The 24,275-nt window shown below is 45.8% G+C and overlaps 1 protein-coding gene across 8 annotated transcripts in view; it reads left to right on the plus strand.

The window, feature by feature from the left end:
* The window catches only part of GSG1L (GSG1 like), a 123,961-nt gene that overhangs the window by 59,434 nt on the left and 40,252 nt on the right, over nt 1-24,275 (plus strand). For 7 of the 8 annotated variants that reach the window (XM_048867347.2, XM_048867353.2, XM_048867352.2 and 4 more), the window contains 2 exons: nt 8,157-8,268; nt 12,114-12,281. In XM_048867347.2, coding sequence (XP_048723304.1) covers nt 8,157-8,268; nt 12,114-12,281 — 280 coding nt within the window. The remainder of the gene's footprint in view (nt 1-8,156; nt 8,269-12,113; nt 12,282-24,275) is intronic. The other variant, XM_048867350.2, reaches the window with a different exon arrangement.

Genomic DNA, 24,275 nt, shown 5'->3' on the forward strand with positions numbered 1-24,275 from the left:
GCTACTGTGATTACAAAGAGAAAATTCCATCTTCTGGAATCCACCCTTTAAGCAAACCTGGCAGTGCACATATTTCTTTTCCCCCAGTGGCAGGGCCGGCTCCAGGCACCAGCTTTCCGAGCAGGTGCTTGGGGCAGCATTCAGAACGGGGCAGCAGTCCGTGTCCCACGGCAGCAGCTCCGCCACTCTTCCCACCACGGCGGCTTTTGGGAGGCAGCTCTGCCACTCTTCCGGGCGTGGTGGTAATTCGGCGGCGACTGCTTGGGGCGGCAAAATTGGTAGAGCCGCCCCTGCTCAGTGGTAAAGATGCTTGCACTGTCAATTCCAAACCTCCATGCTATGTGTCTTTGGAACCCTCTCATTAATCTGCCCCAAGAGCAGGAAGTAGCCACGTGCCCCCACCCCCAAGGGCTAGTAAAATACAATTTTTTCCCCCCAAACAGCCAATCCAAGGCTTGCTTATCACCAATCCTCATTGACCAACTGCTCTGTAGCCACAACTCCTCTCCCTGTCTCTGTCCCCTCCCCAGATTCTCTATCTGCTGACAACTCGGCTGTGTTCACAGCAAGCATCCCCATAAAACAAAAGCATGCTATATTATAAGAGAGACAACTTGTAGCAAGCAACGCGAGTTTTTAAATCTTATTGCTCAGTTGTACCAAAAGTTCACACTAGAAACATCAGGGGTGAGGTGTTCACCAGGGGCACTGGCTTTGGCACATTCCCACAAACTACCCAGGCAACCATAAGGTGGCTGCATAGAAACCCTTGCATGATTTTTTTTCTTTATTGGTGCATGCACAGTGCCATCCTTCCAGACTGCACATCTATGCAAGCGAAGAAGGGAACATGTTCTTAAATACCATTCACAATTTGGGTCTCTCCCCCCCCCCACCCAAAAAAAAAAAAAGAAACAACCTTAGTGGGTGCCATGCACTACCTTGGGTTAAAACTGACCGACAGACTATTTTGTTCTGCATCACAGCCATAGTTTGAGCTGCAGCTTTGTGCAAAAAACACCCACCTAGAAACTTTTTGAAAACTGCTATTTTTTCAGGGCTTATATCTCCAGAACCCTTGGCTCAAATGACCCCAAATGTGGGTCATGGACCCTACTCTGCACTACCACAAGGCATAGCAAATTTCAGCATAATCTATGCAAGCATGTGTGGATTTTAGAAACATCATCCTTTAAACAGGAAGGATAGAGGGACGATGGCAGGAAAGAGCTCTTCTACACAACCATCTGCAGGAGGGGAGGCTTTGAAAGGTGGGAAGTGCCCATTCATCTCAGTGTGGTGTTCTCAGCTGAATGAGAATACCCTATGGAGATGAATACAGCCTGGAACCATAGCTCTGAGATGTGTGACCTGCAGCATTCATATCAGTGGGTATTCCCATCCTCCTTCTCGAGGCTTTAGAGATGTGATATGCATGAAATATACCCATTCTGTTTCCCACCCAAAGGGGCAGGACTTTCCCAGAGCCTGGGGGCAGAGAGAAGGCCTCAGGTTCTCCCAGAAAGGCAAGGCCCCCAAGACCCCAGCCCAGATTAAGGGGGTAGGGTCCAACCCCTGTACTCATGAACCCAGGAAGTTGAGTAGTAAATACCGCTGCCCAGCCGACCCGGAATCTGCATGGGGCATATCAAAAGTTTCTTCAGAGGAGAGTGAGAGGCTTTTCCCCACAACATCTTGGCGCCTGGGGAGAGGAGGAGAGGCTGGCATGGCTGCAGCTGGCCTGGGGCTGCTCTGGGCAGGTGCAGAGGGGCTTGGGGCTTTGGCTGGCCTGGGACTAGGGTTGCCACCTGTCTAATTGCACAAACCTGGACACCCTTGCCCTGCCCCTCCCCACGCCTTCTCTGAGGCCACATCCCTGCCCTGCCCCTTCTCCGAGGCCCCATCCCCTGCTTACTCCATCCCACCCCCCCACTTCATCTCTCGCTGTCCCTCCCACACTCACTTTCACTGGGTTGAGGCAGCTGGTTGTGGTGCGGGCTCTGGGCTGGGACTGAGGAATTTAGAGTGTGGGAGGAGGCTCCAGGCTGAGCCTCGGGCAGGGGGTTGGGATGCAAGGTATGGACTCTGGGAGGGAGTTTTGGTGCGGGAGGGGGCTCAGGGCTCTGGCAGGAGGTTGGGGTGTAGGAGGGGGTGAGGGTGCAGGCTCCGGCTGGGTGGCACTTACCCCAGGTGGCTCCCAGAAGCAACCAGCACGTCCGGCTCCTAGGCTCAAGGGCAGCCAAGTGACTCTGTGCACTGCCCCTGCCTGCAGGCACTGCTCCCGCAGCTCCCATTGGCTGTGGTTCCTGGTCAATGGGAGCTGTGGAGTCAAACTCGGGGCGGGAGCAGCATATGGAGAACCCCTGGCTGCTCCCGTGCCTAGGGGCTGCAGGGACATACTGGCTGCTTCCAGGAGCCACGCAGAGCCAGGGCAGGTAGGGAGCCTGCCTTAGCCCCGCTATAGCGCTGACTGGACTTTTAGCAGCCTATTAAAATTTCAGGGATTGGTTTCAGTAGCCACCGGGAGATGGATTCCGATTCTGGGAAACTCCTGGCCAATCTAGGAGGGTTGGCAACCCTACCTGGGACTCCAGCCGAGGGCGGGGTGCACGCTCAGTCCTCTGGCCAGCCTGGGCCTCCTCTGGAGAAGGGAGGGCCACCTGGGACTCCTCCAAGCCAGGGGCGGGGGGTGGTGGAAGACTACTTGTGGCTCCAGCTGTGGGGGAGGGGCAGAGCGTCTTGGGGGGCCATGGGTAGAAGGGGTGGAGCTGGGAGCTAGCCTTCCCTAAATGGGGGCTCAACCCACTGCACATGTGGGTGATTATTCTGTTCTTTACTATAGTTTCAATTTTCCCGTTACTGAACTTAGGTTCCTGGACTGTAATTACCAGGATTGCCTCTGGAGCCTCTTTTAAAAACCTCCATTACCTATCTTCCTGTCATCTGGTATAGAGGCTGATTTAAGCAATAGGTTACATACTACAGTCAGTAGTTCTGCAATTTCATATCTGAATTCCTTCAAAACTCTTGGGCAAATACCATCTGGCTCTGATGACATATTACTGTTTAAATTTATCTGTTTGTTCCAAAACCTCTTCTACTGACACCTCAATCTGGGACAGTTCCTTAGATTAGTCAACCCAAAAGAATGGCTCAGGTGTGGAAATCTCCCTCACAGCTTCAGTCCTGAAGACTGATGCAAAGAATTCATTCAGCTTCTCTGCAATGGGCTTGTCTTCCTTGAGTGCTCCTTAGCACCTTGATCATCCAGTGGCTCATTTTGAAGCAGGAAGCCTGCCAAACAATGTACTTAAATAATTTTTTGCTGTTAGTTTTTGTGCCTTTTGCTAGTTGCTCTTCAAATTTTTTTTTGGCCTGTTTAATTATACTTCTACACTTGAAGTACCAGAGTTTATGCGCCATTCTATTTTCCTGAGTTGGAAGTCAAATCCTATTTTCAAAAGATGCCTTTTTGCCTCTAACCGCCTCTTTTACTCTGTTTTGCCATGGTGATATTTTTTGGTCCTCTTTTTTTTTTTTTTTTTAAAGTTGGGGTATACATTTAATTTGAGTCTCTATTGCAGTGTTTTAAAAAAGTTTCCATGCAGGTTGCAGGCATTTCACTCTTTTCACTTTGATTACATACCCCCCAGAATAAACAGCCACCCAATCTCCAACCACTCCTTTTGTTTTAGGTGGGGGTTTGTGATTAATTTATCCTTAGTTATGGTAACTGAAGGGTGGGTTCAAACCCATCAAGGGTGAGCTCAGATTCATCAAACTCACTGCGGTGTGTGATTCAGCCAATGGTTAGTCTCTCTCAGCTTAGTAGTCCAAGGCAACAGAAGGGAACTGGTTTCAGGGGGATCTCCAGGCATCAAAATGATGTCGAACTGGGATCCCTAACACTACCGTGCAGCCCATGGGGCACACCAAATTTCAAAGCAATCCAATTAACCATTTGGATTTTATAGCATTTACAAGAACCAAGCTTTAAAGCACATAAAATAGCGGGAACGGAAACCCTTTAATTTTTCTGCATTGGCCCATTCACTAAGTACAATTTCTTAAATATTGTTATCAATTTGGGTCACTCAAGGTTTTAAGTGTGTCCCATGGGTCCCTGGGTAAAACTAAACTAAACAGATTGAGTCCATTTTGACCCACATCTCATCAATAGTTTTATCTTGAGCTTTGGGCTGCCCCCAACTTAAAGCACACACAGTGCTGAACTCGTATACTGTCAATCTGTAAGTATAGTTCAGTCAACTGTTCGAATGGTGCCATGAAAAAAGACTATACATTCAACCCAAGTCTGGGTGTGGTCCCATTCCGACTGCCCGTAGATGCAGCCCATAATGCCCAGACACCTCATTGTCTGTGAGGAAAAGTATTGGTGATGGAATGGCCTTTGCTTGTACTGTGGTAGGTCACTTCACCATTGACTATGCCCTTGAATCCAGACCTGCGCCAGATCCAGGAAACAACCGTGTCTAGCCCCATTAAGGGGGTTGTGGCTGGACGTAATAATGGAATCAGGTTTCCGAAATGGATCGCCTCTTCTGCCAACGTGCAGTTTAACAGCTGTGGATCACTGCCATCCCCACCTGTTAGTCTTGTTCTGTCTCTGCATCCCTTCCAGACCTAAGGTGAGCTGCACCCAACTTGCACCTGTGGATTCTGGAGCCTCTATTAATTCAGTGTACGCTGGGTTTGCTAGGGCTACCCAGCTTCCAGTAAAAAGAAAGCTTGCCCCACACCTGGTGAAACTGATTGATGGTAGCATGCTATCCTCAAGTCTCATCGCCCTCGAATCTGTGCCTTTTTGGGTCAAAATACAAGACCACCAAGAAACCCTGCAATTTAACTTTATTAACTCACCTCACTTCCCCATCATACTTGTCATCCCCTGCTTCTTGGTCCATGATCCAAATATCTCCTGGAAGATGCAAAAGGTATGGTTCAAGTCAGACTACTGCCAGCAATGGTGTCTTGCAGAGTCAGGCAGCAAGGAATGAGAAACTAGCATGGAGAAGAAGATCACCACCTTCTGTGTCCAGCTAATTCAAGGAGTAACAGCTCACCAATCCCTGCAAAATATTGAGATTTTGCCTACATATTTGATTTTAAAAAAATGCTGATGTCCTACCCCTGCATAGGTCTTATGATTGCTCCATTGAACTTCAGCCAGGGGCCAAAATTCCATGGGATTGTTTTACCCCTTGTTGGAGCCAGAACTCCATGCCCTGTGGGAATACCTCAATGAGGACCTAGCAAAAAACTTTAACCATCCATCTACATCAACCACAGGGGCTCCAGTTCTGTTTGTCAAAAAGAGTACAGCTCTTTCATAGAATATTAGGGTTGGAAGAGACCTCAGGAGGTCATCTAGTCCAATCCCCTGCTCAGAGCAGGACCAACACCAACTAAGTCATCCCACCCAGGGCTTTGTCAAGCCGGGCCTTAAAAATCTCTAAGGATGGAGATTCCACCATCTCCCTAGGTAACCCATTCCAGTACTTCATCACCCTCCTAGTGAAATAGTATTTCCTAATATACCCTTTGCATGTTTGTGTAGACTGTCGAGCCATGAACATTACCCTCAAGAATGAATGCCCTTTACCTTTGAACACTGAACTATTGGAGAGGGTGGGCTCTGCTCAAATATTCACCAAGCTTGATCTTTGTGGTGTTTACAGTCTAGTCTGTATTCCAGATGCCAGTGAGTGGAAGACAGCATTTCACAGCCAGTAAGATCATTCTGAATACCTTGTTGTGCCCTTCAGTCTTTCCAATGCTCCAGCCACATTCTAGCACTTTGTGAATGACATCTTTAGAGATGTTCTGAAGCAGTTCGTAGTGATCTATTTAGATGACATTCTCATCTTCTCAGAAATCCCAGCCCTTCATGGCCAACATGTGTGCTTGGTACTCGAGTGTCTTCAAGCAAATGACCTGTACAAAAAAACATGAGACGTTTTATACTGCGTGTAACTTTATGCAATTTGGAACTGTCTCTGTTAAGAAGAGGTTTTTCACATATTGTGTTGGGGCAAGGCCAGATGGCTATAGAAAAGTAGTGGGAGATAGATATATTAGCTCCAGGCTAAACAAATCCCTGGTACCAGGTTAAGTGAAATGGCAGCTGCTCCAGGTCAATTAAGACACCTGGGGCCAATTAAGAACTTTCCAGAAGGCAGGGAGAATGCTAGGTTGATTGGGACACCTGAAGCCAATCAGGGACTGGCTGAAACTAGTTAAAAGCCTCCCAGTTAGCCAGGTGAGTGTGGATGTCAGGAGCTGTGGGAGGAAGTTGTGCTGTTGGAGAGACTGAGCAGTACACACCATATCAGGCACAAGGAAGGAGGCCCTGAGGTAAGGGTGAAGTGGAGCCTGAGGAAGTGGGGGCTGCTGTGGGGAAGTAGCCCAGGGAATTGTACGTGTCATGTTTCTAAAAGGTCAGCTACCATAGCCGATACTATTAGGGTCCCTGGGCTGGAGCCTGGAGTGGAGGGTGGGCCCGGGCTTCCCAGCTTTGCCCCCCCCCCCCGATTAATCACTGAGACTGGGAGACAACAGAGACTGTGCAAGGGAGGATAGCTTCTCCTCACTGGCTTATGATGATAATGGCTCAGTAGACTGTGACCCTTGTCTCTAGAGGGAGAGAGGTTACGTGGAGGGTCACAGTGAGCCTCTGAGGCTAGTGAAATCCGCCAGGAAATGCAGGACCAACAGAGACAAGGACAGAGCTTTATCACAATATATATATAAATTTCATGTTATGATCAGTCAGTCTCAAATACTGCACATGGTACGCTGCATTTGCATCCTTTTACTAATGAATTTCTTCCTGCCCCAAAAGCAGTCATCTACTTTCTAGTCAGTCCTCACACTGCATATCATCCTTCATTTGCTTTTGAGCTGTTGATGCTCACCTACAGTGGCCCCACAATTCCAGTCTCCACTGCCCACTTGCTAAACTTTCAAACACCTTCATGCTTTCTCCCAAGCATGGGAGAGAGTCTCCTTGTGAACGTACACCAAACTACTTCATTAGCTATCTTCAGATCCCTCCTCAAAATTCTCCTTTGCGGCGATGCCTCCAAAAACCTGGACAATGGTTGGGCTGCTGGTGTGCAGAGACCACTGCCTACCATGCTGACTAATATTGTCTCATTACCTACTTGTGCTCCCCCATCAGTCTATAGTCATCTGTCTCATCTTATACTTAAATTGTAAGGCCCTTGGGGCAAGGACTGTCTTTTTGCTCTGTTTGTACAGCACCTAGCACAATAGAATCCTGGGCCATGACTAGCACTCCTAGGTCAGTGGCTCTCAACTTTTCCAGACTACTGTACCCTTTTCAGGAGTCTGATTTGTCTTGTGTACCCCCAAATTTCACCTCACTTAAAAACTTGCTTACAAAATCAGACATAAAATACAAAGAGTCATAGCACACTATTACTGAAAAACTGCTTACTTTTATTTTTACCATAATTATAAAATCAATTGAAATACAAATATGGTAATAGAGAAGTATAAGCAAGTCATTGTCTATATGAAATTTTAGTTTGTACTGAGTTCGCTAGTGCTTTTCACGTAGCACATTGTAAAACTAGGCAAATATCTAGATGAGTTGATGTGCCCCCTGGAAGACCTCTGTGTACCCCTAGGGGTATATGTACCCCTGGTTGAGAACCACTGTCCTAGGTGATATAGTAATACATATAATAAACAAGAACAACTTCTCACAAGGGACACTTGGGGCTGGATGTTTATGATTCTTGGAAACATCACCTTGTATGAGCAACCAATGGAAGCATTCAGCTTCTGCTTGGTACCTGAATAGCATAACCAGAGAGAACCTGGCTTACAGTAGCAAGGTTGATGGTAACATTAATGTGTTGGCAAGCTCTTCAAAGGGTTTCCTTTGTACCATCAGCACTCCTGCACCGTTCAGACTGTTGTAAAATAACAAAACCTGAATGGCTCCCTTCCTCTGCCCACAATGTGCTGCCTTTTCTGCAGTGGTGCAGGGTGCACTAAGAGGGTTATTTTGCAGGAGCTTTCAGCATCTGCTGGAGTTGGCGAAGCTCCTTCAGGAAGGATAGAAAAGAAACGGGAAAAATGTTCTTATTGCCATTCCTGCTTTCCAGGCCTCTTGGGGATGGTGGCTCATATGATGTACACCCAAGTTTTCCAAGTGACAGTCAGCCTTGGACCAGAAGATTGGAGACCACATTCATGGGACTATGGCTGGTCCTTCTGGTAAGTATCTCCTTCATTTAGGATCTTCTTCTCACTCTTAAATGGTCTGATTATGGATATCAGTGCAGGGGTTACAAACATGCTTAAATCTCCAGGAAATTGTATGTGCATTTCCAAGTGCAAAAACACTCACAGTTGATCATGGACATTGGATGTACAATAACTGGGATTGCATTGGCTAGTTATAATTGCAAATAAAAATGATCTCTTGCAAGTCAATTTGCAGCCACAATTACCACCACTGAAAGCAGTTCCATTGAGTGTATACATTTGAATTAGGTGCCATAACATTTCTGAAATGTTGGTCTCCTGAATTTAGGCTCAATTGTGCCTTACAGGGCAATTTTCTATAGAAGCGGCAATGCCCCTATGTGGCAGTGGGAGGCATGGTGTCTTTGGATCTCACAATAGCACCCAGGGGGAGTTTCTTGGAAGGTTTGAGGCAAATCAGACAAAACTGTTTTGGAGAGAATTTAATGTAGTGTGTGTGTGTGTGGGGGGGGGGGGATGTGAAGGCTTTGGAAAGATTCCCAAATGTATTTTGCTCATAAAAAAAATGGCTTGGCCTAGAAGCACCCTAATATGTTTTATCCTACCCTTTAGTAGAACTGGCACATTTGACTAGTACAGGAGAATTTGGAGAGTTAGGAATATTTTGATCACAGGCAGTTTTGACAACTTTCAACATCTTGCATTGTCCTGTGTAGCCTGAGGAAGGGGTTTCCTTTGTAATTTATTACATTTTATTTTTTTTATTACTGAGTAATATTTTAATTCTACTCTCCAAATCAGGCAGGTGTGGACACAATAATCCCTGCATACACCAAGGCAGGGGATTAGTGACCGTTCCACCAACACATACATCCCAAGGCAGGTGATTATTAACCCTCCAGGACCAGAGGCAGGATGTTCTTAGCCCCTCACACCTCAATACAGTTGATTAGCCCCCTCCACATTGTGAGGCAAGGGATTAGCCCTCCCCCTCTTCCAAATCCCACATTCCAATGCAAGGGATTTTTAGCCCCCCACTCCCACTGCTGGAATTAGCCCCCCCCCCAATTGTTATACCCCACAATCCCTCCTGTGTTCCAATGCAAAGAACTATTAGCCTCCCTCACCCCCTTTCAAAGGGTTATAAGGAGGCTATTGTGGCCCCCACCCTGGTTTCAGAGCTCACCGACACTAGTTCACACTGTTAGCTACAAATTGGATGTACAGGGGCCAGCTAGTTGTGAGTGTCAGCTCAGTGATTAGCAGGAAGCAGCCTGACACAGCCATGAGGGAGAGGCTGAAGGTGCCATGGCCCAGGTCATGGTCACTGGGCATTCCCAAACCTTCACACGTTTAAAGTAAAAATCAAACTTTCAGGTTCCTAGTTGTTGATTTGTGTTATAGCTACAGCCTCCTGCCAAGCTTCCCTGAATGACTGAGAGACAGTCTCATGCTTAACAACATTTTTATCTCCATGGTAATGTTGCCATTCTGGAGTATCTCCCATCATAGGGCCACCAAGTACTTTAGAAGCATCAAATCAGTCCCAGTGCCCCGTGGAGAGGGGTGCACATCAATATTTTTATTCTGTAGTTTGGGAAACTGAGGCCAGAGCCTAAGTGGCTTCCCAAAGGCCATGCAACAAGCCAGTATCACCACTAAGAAAAGAACCCAGCGTATCAGACTCTCAGGTCCTTGCTCTGACCCTAAAACCATGTTTCTGCCTTCCAGATTAACAGACATAATTGCTAAACAGACCAGACAACTATATCTGCCTCTGGCAGTGGCCCATATGTAATGCTTTAGAGGAGGGTGAAATGAAACACACCCCACATGGCCTTCAGGCCAGTTGTGAGGTGTTGTATGTAGGGGAAAATTCCTTGATCCCTCTGGGGATCAGATGATGCCCTGAAGTGTGATTACCTCTGTCAGAAACATAAATTATATATAGGATATTTATAGCTTCCTTTTAAATACAGTTCTAGTGTTTGAGTGTCTGGCCTATACAGCAGGAAGGCCTACACCCCACTGAAGTAATACAGGAGAGGAAAGGTCATCTTGTGGCTGGGATTTAGAGGGTGGGGGTTCAGTTCCTGACTGTCACAAGCTTTGTGTGACATTATACAATTGCATAGTTTCTCATTTGATTCAGTCCCCCTTCTGTAAGATGGGGGGAATAATACTGCCCTCTCTCAAATGGGAGCGGTGTGAAGTGCTCAGATAGTATAGCAATGGGGATGTATAGGTAACTAGACTAATTGCAACCAGTGTTATGGAGGTGCAGGTCATGGCAGCATAGTTAATATTGAGTGGAGTTTTGCACTTAAAGCAGGAATTGGAATTCAACTTCCTAGTTGTATTTAAAAATCAGTTTAATTTAATCTAGGACCATACATACTCAAGTAAGATTAATTTATTACATTGCTGCAGGGAAAAATTAAGGTTGTTTGGGTGTCAGCTGCACATTTCCAGGTCTTATCCTGTCTGGATTTCTTTTAAATGCAACTTTAACTCAGAATTTCCAACATTTTTCAGGTGTTGATTTCATGAAAATTAAGATCTTCAGGTATAGCTCCCACAGCTACATTGCAATAAAAAACCCATGTACCAAATCTCAGAACCCAGGTCAGCTGACTCAGCCTCCTAGGGCTGGGCTGTGGGAGCTAAAAAGAGCTGCAGAGACATTCGGGCTCAGGCTGGGCTCTGAGGCCCTGTGCAGGAGTGGGTGGGTCTACACTGCAATTTTATTGCCCCACAACCCAAGTCAGTGAGCATGAGTCAACTGACCCAGGCTGTCTGCATTGCAGGTCCTTTAGTGCAGTGTAGACATACCCAGAGAAACCTGCCTCCTGCTACCCTATAGCTCAGTGTAGGAGACTCCAGTTCAAATCCCACTCCCACATTAGACAGAGGAGGGAGCCAAACTGGGGTCTCCCACAGCCCAGGTAAGGTCTCTAATCACTGAACGATAAGGTGGGCATCACCTCTTCCTACTGCTGTTTTGTGAATAGCACTGAAGTCCCAAAAATACAAATAAAAGCCTGAAACCATTCAATGAATTCATATCACATTCATGAATAGTTTTAGGTCAACTGAAACTGCATTTCTGGGGAATAAACTATTCATTTGAAAAATTTCACCCCACTCAACTGTGGCATCCATGTTACCAGACAGGACTTCTCATTGCCAAGGATAAGAATCGCAGCCCAAGTTATCCTGCTTTGCATTATGGAGATCGGGCTGAATGAATAATAGTGGTTTAGTTCAAAGGCCAAAATGAAAAAACAAACCCACACCTATTTCAGGTTAAACAAAACATTGTTTGATCTGAAGTGAAATTTTTGGATTTTCAGTGTGTTAACCCTACACCAAAATGTAATTTTTTTTAAAAAAAAGCCAGCTAAAATTCTTAATGTCATTTCAAATTAAAGTCAAAACATTCTGAAAATGTTTTGATTTTTTTATTCAGCTGAATCTATTGCCCCAAACTTGTGAATAGTTTTGTTTGACCAAAAATATATTTTTTTTTTTGGTGAAGCTGTTGGCTGAACCAAATAGTCTAGCTCTAGTCAGAGTTCTTGAAGTAAAATGAGTCAAATCTGTTGTAGCCATGTTGGTCCCAGGATGTTAGAGACAAGTTGGGTGAGATCATTTATTGGACCAACTGCTGTTGGTGAAAGACCAGCTTTTGAGCTTAGAGATCTTCTTACATCTTTGTTACTGCATCCATCTTCTCTCTTTAATATGTTGGTCATTCCTGACCACGCTCCATTTACATGTGTCTCTTGCCTCCAGAAACCCAAGGTGGGCTGCTGTCTTAACCCCGTTCTGTCTGCTGGTTTTTCTTTCCACAGTCTGGCGTGGGGTTCTTTCACCTGCTGCATGGCTGCCTCAGTCACTACATTGAACTCTTACACTAAGACTGTAATTGAGTTCAGACACAAGCGCAAAATCTTTGAGCAGGGCTTTCGAGAGGAGCAGACCTTCCTAGACCAGGAGGCAATCAAGTACTTCAGAGAAAGGTCAGTGCAGTCAGTCTCTGGGTCAGGGAGGTTTTTGTGGATTCTACTGCTAGCCTCAAAGTCTGGGATCTCGCCCACCTCAGTAGATCTAGGTGGAGTCTGAGATACTTGGAGAAGAACCATGTTAAAGAGAAGCCCACAGGATTCTGCTTGACTAGTGTTTTTTCTTCAATGTTGTGAAGTCCCCCTGTATGCCACTTCTTATATACTCATTAAAGGCGGACTGGCAAGCTCCCAATGGCATGTGTCTGATTTGCAGGCGATGTTGCAAATGGAAGCAAAGACTTGTCTCCTAGTGTGTGTAGCCTGAAAGTCTTACATCAATGCTCAGTGTTTGGTGAAAATGACATTTTCCCTTTGCCTAAAGGAAGCTGCCCCTGCTCTGGGAGCATCTACTTGCAAAAAGCCATTCAGAATCTAGGCAGTACAGATGCTTCTCTGGAAATGGGCTCAGTCCTGCTGGAATGAGGTGAAAATGCTTGGGATTCAATGACATGATTGGCTTCAATTTGAAAATGTGTTCTCCATTGCAACAGACAGACATTGTGCTCTGACCCAGTGTCAAATGTGCAGCTTTTGGGAGTAGGGACAACTGCATACTCCACCAGCCTCTCCCCCTGGAACACAGACCCCTACATTATTCCACATCCTCCTTGAGACACACACTTACCACCAGTCACCCTCAGCTATGCATGTGCACACAGAACTGGTCCTCCTTGCCCTGTACACACACCTCACCTATCAACCCTACCACTTGTGGGCACAACCCACCTGCCATTGACACACCCCTGCCACATGCACACTTCCTCCTAAGAAGGATGAAGTCATCCCCCCTACTTCCCCAGCATGTGCACCAACCACTCAGTCTCAAACACATGAGCACCCACAACAAATACTTTATTCCCTTGCTGCCTGCATCCACTGCCCATCTCCCAGTCTCCACACTCCATGCTCACATATCCACAACTCACCTGGCCCCACCACACACACAGCCCCCCTTCCCCTGCATACTAACACACACCCTGTCCTCCTCCACATATACACAAGCCACCTATCCCCCTCCAACACACACTTTTCCTCCACACACACTCGTCTTTACCCATAAACATATGCACCGATCCTCCTCCGCTAGTGGGCCTGCTGCCTGTTCCTTCAACACACTGCTCATCCACATTACCCCACCCATCTATAAACCACACCCCCATGCTCTGCAGCCTTCCTTGCATACACCCACTGCTCCTCCTAGCCATACCCCACACATCCTATGCATCCTACTTACTGCCTACAAATCACATCCCCCTCCATATCCACTACTCAACCCCCTTCACACACCACCACCCATCCTCCCCATCCCCACTACCCATCTCCCTCCATACACAACCACCCACAGCCCCATTCTTGCAAGCACTCTCACAGCCTATCCTCTTCCAGTAATACACACATTACCCCACAAGTACACACCAGCCTGCCATTCTGCTACATATGCTAACCGTCCCCTGCCATCTTCTCCACACACTCCCCCCACAAACCACCCATCTCACATATTCACATGCCACCCAACCCCCTTGCAAACACACTGACCATACTGCCCCCTCACATCACCCAACACAAGCTTCCCATATTCCCTCCCCACACTGCTCATCCTGGCCACAAATCACACATCTGCCTACATGTACATGCACTACCCATCACCCCCACCCAGACATTCTCCCCCCCCACACACTGTACTCCCACACCCCCTACCCATCCCTTACATACCAAGCATCTCCCTCAACACATCACACAACCCTCCACAAAACTCTCCTCACCCTTGCACACACACCACCCATCCCCATATCAGACCCACTACCATACACACACACACACACACCTGTCAATCCTCTACACTCCAAATACACACCATCCACACACAAAACCTGCCCCCCAAACAAGTATCTTTCCCCACTCACATACACTGCCTATTCTCCATATACATGCCAATCAGCTTAGGCGCATAGCACCTGTTCCCCTACACCCACTGACCACTGCACACCATTCGACCCCCTTGCAAACACACAAATACCACACTCCCCCACACAAATATCACCCTTCTCCCAACATACAGTGCTCATTTCCCCTCCCAAACACTGCCCTTCTTCCCCACACAAACCACCCATCCCATTCCAACATACCACCCAACCTCACTGCCTAGCCTCTCCTCCAGACACACTCCACTCATATGCCATATGCATACTTCCCTCACCCTTGACACACTTCCCACCATCCCCACATAACACCCCCAAAACACACAAGCCACTCCTACCCCACACTCATAGCACCCATTATTCCCACAGCGCATTCCTCCTCACACACTGCCCATCCCCCTGCATGCACATCCCACACATCACCCTTCACACACGTGCTGCCCATTCCTCTGTATGCACCCCCTCATGTCACCCCTTCACATTGCCCAGCTCCACCCACCTTCAAGTTTCCATTCCACCCTCACATACCCATTGCCTGTCCCCTAGGTGTGTAGGGCTCATTCCCCTCCACACACCCCACCTCTCTTCCCCAGTGTCCATCCCCCTGTATGCAGACTGCCTACCGCCTCACACACAACTCCCTACACACACTGCTCATCCTCCCCACAAACACCTCTCACCCACACACAAAGGTCATGCCCCTTCACACATGCACACACAGCCCACCCTACCAATCCTCCACACACACGCTGCCTATCCCCTGGCATGCACACTACCTATCTTGCCCCCCCCCCCAGCAAACACTGTCCCTTCCCTCACACATGCTTGTTTGCCCCACACACTACCCCATCTTCCTCACACATTCATTGCCTGCCCCACCCCCACAGTCCTCCCAAACTCATCCATTGCCCATCCTCCTTCCGCCCACTTCCTCCCACACACCCTCACCAACATGTATTTTCACGTTCACACCCATCCTCCCCACACATCTCCCTGCACAAACATATTACCCCCCAAACCACCCATTTCCCCACCAAACCACCACACATCCTGCAGAGACAGACATCCCTTGCCCCCACTTCCCAGCATATAGGCATTGCCCAGCTCCCCTGCACACAGGTCAGCCATCATCCCCCTTGCAAACCATCCACATCCCCTACAGTCCTACTTCGCTCAACCCCATTGCAAACACAACCCATCTCCTCCCCTCCCCACACAGAGCCCATCCTTCTCCCACACTGAACCTGCCCATCCCCTTGCATGGGCATCATTCATTCCTCACAGATCACCCCCATTCCTCACCACAAACACACAGTGCCCATCTGCCACACACTACTCAGGCAGACACATGCACTGCCCCTCCCTCCTTCCACCAGTCCATTGCCCATCTCCCCATACCCTCACAGCCCCTCCCTTGTCATGCTTGTGGCCGATGAAAAATCAAAGGAATTCATGTGCCAGTGTATCAGCTCCCCACATAGATCAGCAGCAGGGTTTAATCTAGATACACAGCACAGACTGCTACCCCTTGCGTTAAGAGTAACCACATGAGGTGGCAGCAGAGGTAGGTTGTGATCATTCATAGGTCAGCTGCTATAGAGAATGCTGACTCACACCAAACAGTATCAGGAGAGCTAAGTGACCAACTGTGGGTTGAGCAGATGCAATCTATCAGAACTGCCAGCTAGCAAGGAGCATCCCCAACCAAGTAGCAACACTGAGCAGACTTGAGTAGCTGCTTTCATTAGCAACCTATAGACCTGCCTTGGCCACCTGGCTGGACTGTGGATTGGCTGGACACTTAAAACTTGGAGCTAATTTTTTCCAATGACTCATGAGGCTCAGCACACTCAGTTGGTTACATATGTGAGAATTTCCATTTTACATACAGCATGGACAAGCGCATAGATTTGGCAGACTTTCTGAAAAGTAGGGTGGCTCATTGACCAAGATGGAAGTCCGTCGTGGGAAAGCTAGACTCTAGTCCCAGCTCTGCTGGAAGTGACCTTAAAACATCTGTATTCTATCTGAAATTGCAGGAATACCTGCCTTCCCCCTCAGGTAGGGCAAAAGGCCTTGCTCAAAACAAAAGCAGCCTAGAAATATTGATGTCAGTCAGTGAAGGAGATGAGATATGAACTAGTCTCCAGATTCCCTGCTCAGTGTACCTTTCATTAGCTTAAAAGGTATCTGGAGGGGGAAGCTAACAAACAGGCTGCTCAGCAAGGCATGGGAGCACACGTTTAGAAGTTGTGCACCTTCCCATAGGTGAAGAGATACTGATGGCAGAGAGCAGGCGGGGAATGAGCCATTTTTGTCCTGGCTGGAGGCATAGTTCTTTCCAAATGCTGGAGATGCCTCAGCAGGGCCAGGCAGCATGCTTAATGCAAATGGACTGTTCAGAGATTTTTGGCAGCAAACCTATGACAACTTCTACTCAGCCAGTACAAATGGTGATTTTTTGAGGCTTATAAATTGGCCACATTTAGTTATTAGAACAGTAAAAGGCCCCTCTGACATCAATTTGCAAGACAATTTACAAGCTCCAAAAGGTGCTAGCTCTTTTTAAAAAAAGTCATTAAAAAGTTAATTTTGTCAAATTAAATTTTGGTGAGTCTTCCCAGGAAAATTCACCCTGAGGTAGAGAGCAAGAATGGAACATTTTTGCCTGAACTGTTAAAGTGGCAGAATTATAAGTGATTAAAAATGGGATTATAATAGGAAGTGTTAAGCAATTTTATATAGCATCACTACTAGTCCTTCCTGCATGATAAGCAGACCAAGTGAGTTGTATAGCAGATTAACAATTCTAACCCTTGCATGTTTGTTTTGATGGTGCTTTTTATCCCATTTGTAGCAGAACATTAGCAATATTGAACTTTCCTTAATGCTCAAAGTTCCAGGGTCGCTGTTTCTCCCTCTCCAAAATCCAAGTTGCTTCTAGTTTGTGGAAGGAAGCAATAATCTAATCTTTTAAAAAGATTGAATGAGTGGGACATCTCTTGGTGTGGGGAACCCCTTGCTGTAGGTATTGCTCTCCAATCAAAAGTTCACTGGACTGGGAATGTGGGTTTGAGTGGTTTTTCAGGTGGCACTCTGGAGGAAGAGCGTGAATGTGTGTGTGACTACATCAGAACTGCTGAAAACATCACACCATGTGCTTGAAACAGACATTCTACTTCTAGGCCTCCTCCCTACATACAGGGCATACCCCCAGAAACAGTCTGTTGGTGTTTTATAATGGCAAAGGTGTTCATGAAACCATGTAGCTATCTCTCATTTAATAGCCTCATTCTCCCCTATATGGGATGACTTCTTTAGGGGAGAAGATTGTTTCTCTAGCCAGAGCACACTGGCCATGTGGTTATATGCCCAGCTCGGTACAAGCTATTCAGATCTTCCTGCCTGGGAAGATCAGAACCTGGATGAAGATTTGTTCCTTGGTTTTTGACAGGGGTCTTTCATCTCATCATGCTTTGGACTGTACAGTATTATGAAGACATTAGGAGACAAAACACACCACAACTGAGACCACTCCATTGTCAAGCCACACCCCCAAGTACTTCCACACTGCATGCAAACCCTACACATACACCACACTCCTGTTCCACACCCACACAGACCAGACCACACCCCACACATGCCTTGCAAACCCAGCCCCACCTGCCACATACACCCCTACATGTCCAGACACACCCACATTATACACATGCCCTGCAGACTCAGCCCTCCCCCTCCACACACACCAAACCCTCCCATACCACATATGTGCCCACTACACACATACCACTCTACACACTCTCCAGACCCAGACAACCCCCTTCACACACCCCACCATGCTCACCCCAAACACTGCCCAACCCCTATGCATCCTCCAGACCCAAACCACCTCTTCCATGTACAAATGTCCCACCTTACACCCAAACAGCTCATACTCCCTCCAGAATCAGACAATTCCTCTTCTCACATATACCTCACCAAACCCCAGACACTCCAGCATCTCATATAAAATAGAATGCTAGATGTGTAGGGCCAGAAGGCACCTAGAGAGGTCATCTAGTCGAGTCCCCTGTGCTGAGGCAGGGCCAAGTAAATCTAGAGCATCCCTGACAGGTGTTTGTCTAACTGGCTTTTAAAAGCCTCCAGTGACAAGGATTTCACAACCTTCCTTGGAAGCCTATTCCAGAGTTTAGCTGCCTTTACTGTGTTGGTATTTTCAATCCCTAACTAGAAAGCTTTTCCTAACTATATGCAATGCTCACACAAGCACTCACCCCCTTTCTAGAGCACATACACATCCTCCACACACACACTTACCCTGCCACAAGCACTCCTTATACAGGTGTTGGGATAATTACAGTCTTCATGTAACTTTTACCATTAAGTTATATGTACTCTGAGCCTCAATGTCATCTTAATTTCCTTTATTTTAAAGTATTAAATTCATGTGGATACGGAATGAGAAACTCAAAGAGAATGTAACCATGTAATATTTCTAATGACCTGAAGATACACAGTAATCTGGTAATTTATTGCCAGATTCACCAGTATGCTCTGGATAATTTCTGCCAGTCAGGAGCAATGCAAAGCAGCCAACATGTACTGGCTAGTTACCTTGGGTTTACAGATGCTTTGTATCACCAGAAGATCACAAGTCAGTCAGTGTACACCCCTTTCACCACACCTCCTCTAGCCCATACCCTCATCTGCATACACATACATAAGTAAAATTCTCCCTCCCTCCTGCACCCTCTACATTCCTCCCTCCGCACCCTCCTCCCATCAAATTCCTATTTACTCCTGCATCCCCCCTCCATTCCTTTATGCACACATTCACCAAATTATCCATTCCTCAAATTCCCTGCATTCATGTGTGCATACAGTTTTTCCCACCTATCCCCACAGAGGTACATATGAACACGTGCACACCCCTTAATTTCTCTCCCGCCACTCCTTTTCTGTTGAGCAGACCTAGTGCAATGAAGTGAAAAGAAATAATGATTAAGGGTCATTTTCCCATTTTTCTGCATAATGGATGTTGATCTTTCACAGATGCTGAAAAATAAAGATAGCATCCATTTTGAAAGAGCAATTATTTGTAGAATTCTCTATTTTGCGAGTAGAGTTGGGTAAATGGATTTTTTTAGGTTTTCTAATTCTGAACAATTAAAGTTTGTTTTATATCAGACACTTGACTTTCAGCAAACCAAAAAGAAAAAATAGTTTGTTTTGGGTCAAATTAAGTTTTGTTTTGACAAAAATAAAAAAATCCAACAATTTAATTTTTAATGTTTTCATTAAGCTAAACGAAATTTTGAAACAGTCATTTAAAAAAATCAAAATGTTTCATTTTGAAATGTTAGAAGAAACATTTAGTTTTCTGGGGGGACAGGGGAGTGTTTGGTTTGGGTATTTTAGGTGCTTTTCCCTGACCAAAACAGTTAAGTGAAAATGACAAATTTGCAAAAAGTTTTGGCGTCATCAAATCTGTTCATTGAAAAAGTTTAATGTGAAAAATTTTGCCCAGCTCTAATTGCTACATTATTCTTTAGCCCCTGCTGAAGACAAAACTGTCAGTTATGAATAATAAAGGCAAAATCACTATTAACTTTGCACGTTTGAAGTGTTATTTCATTACTGAGATCTCTGGGGGGGTGTGCGGGAGGAGAGTCTGACAGTTGAGTGCTAAGTTTCTTAAGGGACCTATTTTCTAATTAGTTTTAACTCAAACTAATAAACAGATTTACTAGCACATGATCAGAAAACTCATTTTATATGCACAGCATTTACTCTTTGCATTTATGGAGGATGTGTCTATTTGTCATGGTTGCATCCTTGCTCTAAGTACAAAACTCAACTCAGCCATAACTATGAAGCAGGGCCAGTGCTTCCATAATAACAGTTCTGGAAGCAAAAAGAAAAGGAGTACTTGTGGCACCTTAGAGACTAACCAATTTATTTGAGCATGAGCTTTCGTGAGCTACAGCTCACTTCATCAGATGTTTACCGTCTGATGAAGTGAGCTGTAGCTCACGAAAGCTCATGCTCAAATAAATTGGTTAGTCTCTAAGGTGCCACAAGTACTCCTTTTCTTTTTGCGAATACAGACTAACACGGCTGTTCCTCTGAAAACAGTTCTGGAAGCCTTAGCCAAATTGTTTGTCCTTAGGCTGTGCCTGCAAAGCCTTTTAGACACCTTGGAACAAACACTAAGGGGGAGATTTTCAACAGCACAAATAGGAGTTAGGCCAAACTGACCTTGGTACTTTTGAAAATCTCCCCCAATGCTCCCAAAACTGAAATGACAGGACTGTGAGAAAGCCTAAAGCAAATTAAATTAGGAGCTACTCAGAATTCTAAAGATTAGGTGTTACTGCAAAGTCTAGTGTCCCAGGTGCTCCCAGATTTTATAAATAGGAGGGTCACAAGGAAGTAAAGGGCATAAAATGTTGAGCTCAAGCCAACAGTGTCAAAGCAGAAGAACTTTCTAAGCAATGGCTTCTAAGCAAAGCAAATTCTCCCTGCATAAAGCATGATGCCTCTTGGGAGTGAAGGCTCTAGGAATGTTCAGACTGGAACAGCTAATTGAGTATTTTACCTTATGCTGTTCTAGGGGGGTGTGCAACTCGGAGGAGTCCAGCAGTCGAGAGAACTATTCCATTAACTTTATAACCCAGCCTGATTATATTACCAGATATTATGAAAACTCTTTCCTAGTCTGTCTGTACCATACACAGATTCACAGCATTTCTCTGCTCTGGTCTTTCCTCTGTTTCTAAATACCAATAAACGATTCCACTATCCCCTTGTCATGAGGTCATCCCCTGAGTCTTTTCAGGACTTAATCACAGACCACAATCACGCCAGGTTTCCTTCATCAGTACCATGTTTTACTGTATTCTTTCAGCAGGCCACAGCCTATAGTGTTATATGTATTTACATTGCACAGGTAGTTTCCCCATTTGCTTCTAGGGACAGGCACCATACTAACAGCAACCAGTGCTGGCTACCTCTGCCTTGCTTCAGGCTCCCTCATCTTTAGCGCATCTTTCATGTCAATTTATATAATCCCACCTGCTGGGATTTCTTCCCCATCAATTAGCCTTTCAGCTGTAGCTCTACTCAGTTAATTGACACCCTGTCAACTACCTATCTTCCAATTAAGTCCCAATTAATATATACTCGTGGGTATTAAAGTGACAGGGTGATGAGTTAGCTTCTTACTCAGTGCACCCTGTTACAATCCTTCATAATAGAAATCCTCTCCTGTAAAAGCAGTTACAGGGCTGTGTTTATTATTGTGACTATTACAACGTAACTAAGCCTGTCATGAAGTGTTGGTTCTCATGCTGTGGGTAACAGAAGGGTGGGGTCTTTAATAGAAATTGAAGTCTGCTCATTGGTTTGCAAAAAGCTCAGAACCCACTGGACTGTCCTTGGCAGACCACATTCTAGCACTGGTTAGAATGTCATTGGTTTAGAGTTTGGAAAGGGCCTTCATAACACATCATTTTCATTTTTTTTAAGATGTATTCTATATGATTTGTATTGACACAATCCTCCTACTGGGCAGAAAAGGGACATGTTGTGTCTACATGCTCTTATATGTCAACAATGTGTTATTTGTCAAATGTGTCCAGTTAAGGTGACAAAGTTGAGCCACAGTAACCTACATATCCTGCAAAAAAGATACAGGACCAGACACTCAGCCCGTGTAGATCAGTATAGCTTCACTGACTTTAATGGCATTACTGCCATTTACACGAGCTGAGAGTCTGGCCTAGAAGCTCCTCAAGATTTAATAAAGCAATAAACAGTGGGTTTTATCTCATTTATATTCATGCACACTCTCAGACAGTGGATTTAACTTCCTTGTGGGTCTCTTTAGGAACCCAACTGAGGAGGCAGGCCAAGTCAGTGCATCATCCTCCAGTAACCCCAGCCCCTACCCCCCCTTTCCTAGCTACAACTCCACCCACTTTCTAGGCTGTTCTAGCCAACTCCAGGCCCTCCACTGGAGCCCAGCGTGTAGGTGGCTGCATTACTATGACCTTTCCCTCAGCCACTACAACTTGGGCCTAAATATACTGCAAACCAGTGTGTCTCACTTAGCTTTAAATCTCATTAAGTAAAATATGGCCCTGGTGACAATGTGCTTTGTCACTTCCCCTCTAAGTGTGAATAGGGTGTGTGTGTGTCATTTTATAAGTTTGCTGAGGTGCTAGTTAGATTTTTTTTAAATCTGAAACCTCAAAAACAGATTTGCTAATTTGATAAGTGTTATAGCAACTATTAGAATGCAATTTGATAGGATAACACCTTCTTGTTGAGTCAAGGGGGCATTTGCTTATGACTTTAATGCTTTTCAGGTCAATTTTTATCTTGGACAGTATTTCTCAAATCAGGACACTTGGTTATTCTTAGCCAAAGAATATATTCATAGATTCTCTGATTCCAAGGCCATTTGGGACCATTGTGATCATCTAGTCTGACCTCCTTTGTAACACAGGCCAGACAACTACACCCAAAATAATGCTGAGAGCAGATCTTTAAAAAAAAACCCAAAACATCCAGTCTTGATTTTAAATTGGTCAGTGATGGAGAATCCATCTCAACCCTTGGTAAATTGTTCCAGTGGTTAATTATCCTCACTGCCAAATATTTACACCTTATTTCCAGTCTGAATTTGTCTAGCTTCAACTTCCAGCCATTGGATCATGTTATTCCTTTCTCTGGTAGATTGAAGAGCCAATCAGCAAGTGTGTGTTCTCCATGCAGGTATTTAAAAGACTAATCAAGTCATTCCTTAATCATCTCTTTGATAAGGTAAAGAGACAGAGCAACTTTCAATTGGGGAAGTTTTCTAGCCTGTGTGATGCAGAAGGTCAGAGTAGATGATTATAATGGCCCTCCTGGCCTTATATCTATGATTTTTCCTGTGGCTCAAGTTTTCTTATTTCTAAAATATGCCTCACATGACACTTTGCATTACCTGAAGCTTTCCCAGCTGTAGCTGTCAAATCACCTGAGAAATGGTATCATGCAGGACTTGACCCATTTTACAGACAGACTATGCATATAGATTACAGTACATTTTTCCTGAGGCACTGTGATGTAGTGGATAACTTTAAGCAACTAAATTTGAAATGTTTAGTGTTAAGTTATCTGTAAAATTGGGATGAGGAAAGTGGGGGTTCTAGTTTTTCCCCCATTGTCCTCGTACATCCAAATGACTGAACACTTTTGCTCAAAGCTTCCAAAAAGAAAGAAAAAACTCACCTTCTGGCAGAGACCACTGACGCCTTGTCTACACTACAGGGGAAATTCAATCTAAGCTATGCAATTTGAGTTACGTGAATCATGTAACTCAAATGGATGTAGCTTAGACCTACTTACCAGGGGGTCCTCACTACACAATGTTGACAGGAAACACTCTCCCATTGACCCCCCCCCCTTACTCTTCTCCATCCAGTGGAGTATAGAGTTAATGGGAGAGTAATCTGCAGTTGATTTAGTGAGTCTTCACTAGACCCACTAAATCAACCGCCAGTGCATCAATTGCCACTCATCCATCCCCCGGTAAGCATAGACAAGCCCTGAGTAAAAGAGGATGTTCATAAATTGGGGAGAGTTCAGGGAAGAGCCACAAGAATGATTAAAGGACTAGAAAACTTGTGTTTAGTGTGTGATGGGTCTCACTCACCACTGCAGCACCTCCTGCCAGCTGTCATGGGAATTAGCTCTGCTCACCAGAGCACCCTCCTCTGGTGGTGCCTCAGCCCATCACTTTTGTTCCAGGACCAACACCACACCCAGGACTGCAGCATCCTCTTCAGTGACATTGCCTGTCACGCCACGCTTTGTGTTCCCCCCTTCCAGAGCACCTGCAATCTCTGTCCCATCACTACTTCAGTGGCAATTGTAGTCCTATTGTCCTCGGGCTGCTTCCCATGCGGCTCCAACACCCTCTTCTGCCCTTACCTCAGGGCCTCAGCCTGCAAGCCCTAGCAGCCAGCCAGGAGCTCTCTTT

Source organism: Caretta caretta, chromosome 10, assembly GCF_965140235.1.
Source record: "Caretta caretta isolate rCarCar2 chromosome 10, rCarCar1.hap1, whole genome shotgun sequence".
Taxonomy (NCBI): Eukaryota; Metazoa; Chordata; order Testudines; family Cheloniidae; genus Caretta; species Caretta caretta.